This window comes from Trichechus manatus, unplaced genomic scaffold, assembly GCF_000243295.1.
Source record: "Trichechus manatus latirostris isolate Lorelei unplaced genomic scaffold, TriManLat1.0 scaffold00110, whole genome shotgun sequence".
Lineage (NCBI taxonomy): Eukaryota > Metazoa > Chordata > Mammalia > Sirenia > Trichechidae > Trichechus > Trichechus manatus.
In genome coordinates, this window is record NW_004444046.1 from 2,433,025 (window position 1) to 2,436,644 (window position 3,620).

The 3,620-nt window shown below is 51.2% G+C and overlaps 1 protein-coding gene across 7 annotated transcripts in view; it reads right to left on the bottom strand.

The window, feature by feature from the left end:
- Window positions 1-1,412, bottom strand: part of GOLIM4 (golgi integral membrane protein 4) — a 116,116-nt gene extending 114,704 nt beyond the window's left edge. For all 7 annotated transcript variants that reach the window (XM_023737887.1, XM_023737885.1, XM_023737884.1 and 4 more), the window contains exon 1: window positions 1,088-1,412. In XM_023737887.1, coding sequence (XP_023593655.1) covers window positions 1,088-1,274 — 187 coding nt within the window. In that variant the 5' untranslated portion in view covers window positions 1,275-1,412. The remainder of the gene's footprint in view (window positions 1-1,087) is intronic.
- Window positions 1,413-3,620: the final 2,208 nt, after the last annotated feature.

Sequence of the window (3,620 nt, forward strand, 5' to 3'; positions counted from 1 at the left end):
TTCACCAAAAAAAAAAAAAGAACGTCAAGAAGGGAGAGGGTTGACATGTTGTGGGGTTGTTAACCAATGTCATAAAACAATACGTGTACTACTGTTTCATGAGAAACTGTTCTGTAAGCCTTCACCTGAAGTACAATTAAAAAAAAAAAAAACTATAGGAATATGCTGAGTATGCCTTTAACAGGACCACACTGTGCTTACTTTGCAGTCATACATCATTTATGTTTCTGCAATTTATATTAAATAAGATTCAAAAATAGGTTATAAGCTTTAAGTCTTTCTGCTACATCTCTTTCCCTGCAGTTGTGTTTGCTGTGTTTGACAAAGTGAAAAATTATGTTTCTCCACTTCAACTTCTCAAGATTAACTGGTTAAAACATACACACATACACAACCCTCTGTGATGAACTAAAAGCTACACACGAAGACAAATACACCATTTTTGTCAAAAACATACCCCCCGGCCAGGGAACAGTAAGTAGTGTGGGGGCTTTTTAAACACATCCAACATTCCTAAGGTCACCCTATTGAGTTAACAGAATAAGAAACTAGCAGGTCTAGGTTTCATTCGACTGGGCCATTACATTGGGCGGCTACGTCATGGCTTAATTTTCCCTTGGAAAACAGTGTACAGTTTGAGAAACCTCTGACAAACTCTCCATTTCTTAGGCGACTGGCAAAGCCAACTGGAAATCAAATACCTAGAAGCCAGGAATCCTGCCCCTCAGAGATAGACTGGCAGAGAGGCAGTGGGGGCTGCTGGTGTGCGTGCCCGGATTCCAGCTGGGCCTTTGACAAGTGCTAGGTGAAGGCTCAGTGTGCCCCCATCCACCAAACGCTCCGCGGGACTAGGGGCCGGCGCTATCAATTTCAAACGTAACCGCCAGGAGGAAGCGGGAGAGGGAGGATGCCATCTCCCCTGACATACATACAGGGATCGGCAGCCCTGTATCGCTCGCCTCTGATGTCCCTGAAGATCAGATGTGGCACCCGCAGTGCCAGTGGCTCACCAATGCCACTTTTCCAGCTAGGGCGGGAGGCGCGGGGCAAAGTTGGCCATCGGCCGCGCACGTCCGGTTAACCGTACCTTGTAACTGGGCTGAGAGGGACTCCTGGTGCTGCTGGTACTTGAGCGCCACCGCCTCGGCTTTACGCAGCTGCGTCTGCAGCTCATAGTAGAGCATCGCGCCGTAGAGAAAGCCGAACACCACGGTCAGCAGGAGCAGCGTCTGGAAGATCCGCTTCTGTTTTCGGGAGCACATCCCGTTTCCCATAGTCCCGCCTGGACCCCGCGCCGCGGCCGCGCCCGCCACCGCCGTCGCCTCCTCGTCGTCCCTTCAGTCCCAGCGAGCGCCTCAGCAGCGGCCGCCGCGGGAGGTGGCCGGACGCAGCATGAGGAACAAATGCGAGACACAAAAGCGGGGCCGGAGGGGAAGTGGTGCCCGCCTAACCCCCGCGCGCCGCGGGGCGCGCAGCCATCGACGTCGCCGGGGCAGGAGCCGCCAAACTTTTCCAAGGCTCACTCGCCGCGACTCCCTGGGCCCGGGAGGGGGCCCTCCGCATACTTCTGAGTGGCTGCTCTTGCGCCTTTCCCCAGACACCGCCTGCCTTTTGCCCTCCTCCCCACTTTTTGGCCCCGCTGTCCCGGCGGCGTTCGGAGTCCCGCCCCGGCCGCTCCCCACCCTCCTTGCGGCGGCTCCCGCCGCGCGACTATGTGCCACCTAAGGGAGGGGTGCGCGCCCAACAAAGGGAACTCGGCTTGGGGCGCCGGGGGCGCCTCCGCGCGCGCAGCCCGTCGGGGTGGTGGATGGGTGGAGGCCGGCTGCCGGGCTGGGCTTGGGGGACAGCGGGCCGGTGTCACTGACCAGGCTGCCCGAGCCTCAGCAGCCGCCGCCTCCCACCGAACTTACGTGTCACCCACTGCCCCGCTATTCTGGCCAACGGGATTCCGGGAGGAAGTCCCACTCCGGCTCCCCGCTCATTGGGCCCGTCCGAGCCGCCGCTCCCTCCCTTCGGGGAGGCTGTGCCGGGCTCGATTGGACGTCGGCTTTGTCCGTCCGACCCCGGCTGCTCCTTCCCTCCCACTGCAGGGGCCGGCGGGGGGTTCCGTGGGCAGCTTGGTCGCCTGGCGCCGGGGTGCGCCCACGCGGTGGGGAGAGGCGGCAGAGCAAGGGGCCAGGAAATTGGGGTGAGCTAGGGACGTATCCTGGCCTGTGTCTGGGTGAGGTGCAGTACGCGCGTGTGAATATGAGAGAGAGAGAGAGAGTGTGAGTGTGTGTGTGTGTGCGTGTGAGTGTGAGTGTGTGAGATCCACCACTCAGAACACACGTGGGGAGAGGAATCCAGAATATAGAGAGAGAAGAGTAAGTAGAAGCAACTGCATACACTGTGCTGAGTACCCGTAATTTCTTTCCCTATACCGTGGGCAGATTCTGCAGCCTCAGGGGATAGCTACATCGTCAGCACAGTCTTTATAGTTGAAGCACAAAAGCCGTACCAATTGAGTCTTGCCCCATTCAGTGTACCAGCCTGGATGTGTGTGTGCCTACAGATGGCACTGCACGAGTCGGGAGACTGAAGCACGCTAGACTCACTGTTCAACCGTCCACGTGGGTTGGGAAGATCAGCTTGCCATTGGCAGAGGGGAAAGAAATGAGCTCATATTTTTCCCCTTGCTGCAAACAGAATAATTTAACAAATCTTACAGGCAAATATAAGTTTGCATTCGTTTTATCATACATATTTGTTTTATCGGTGGCAACAATACATCAGTTACATTTCCAAATTACATTTTAAAGGCCAACAAAGGTTCCCTATGTAAAAACAAGCAGAACAAACTTAATGACCACAAACCCCTTCAAAGAAAATCCACAGTGCATATGCTCTTTCAGTATACTTGAGGAGGGAAAAATTGAGGTTATGCATACACTAGCATGTGTAAATGATAATTATGTTTCTGCCCTTGACCTGAATTCTGAGAAAAGTAAATTATTTCTCAAATGCCACAGTAGTATGTGGAATTTATTATGTAGTCTATAATTTCTATGATATTCTAACTAGATTTTAGTCATCACCATCAATAATCTGTATGGTAGATCAGTTTGGCCAAATACAACATAAAGACAGTTCCTGGTGCAGATTTTTTTTGGGTGGACTGTGAAGTTACAGGCTGGTAAAAGCCATTAAAGAAACAATTTACAACCTAACTAGCCTGTGACATTTAAACTACCATGAAAATTAAGCATGCCTGGCATGTACTTTTCCCTATAAATAACTTACATTATATTGTTCAAAATGCTTTCATTAACAGTTCTGCTGTCTCAGCTAGGTTAGGTATTAGAGTTACATTTTGGTAAATAGAGAAATCAAAGTTTATCAAAGTGGCTGCGAGGACCTGGTTCATGCAGGAAGTTAGGAGCTGAGCAGAGCTAGAATCCAGATCAGAGTTCTGCTCTTTCTACCAATTTTTCCCTCTAGAAGCCAGGTTCCCATTTTATTTAAACAAGTTATATTAGCAAATTTAATCTATTTTGTTAAAATGAGAACCCGACTTATATGATGAAGAACGTGGTATCAGGATTGGAGGAAGACTCATTACCAACCTGATACACAGATGACAC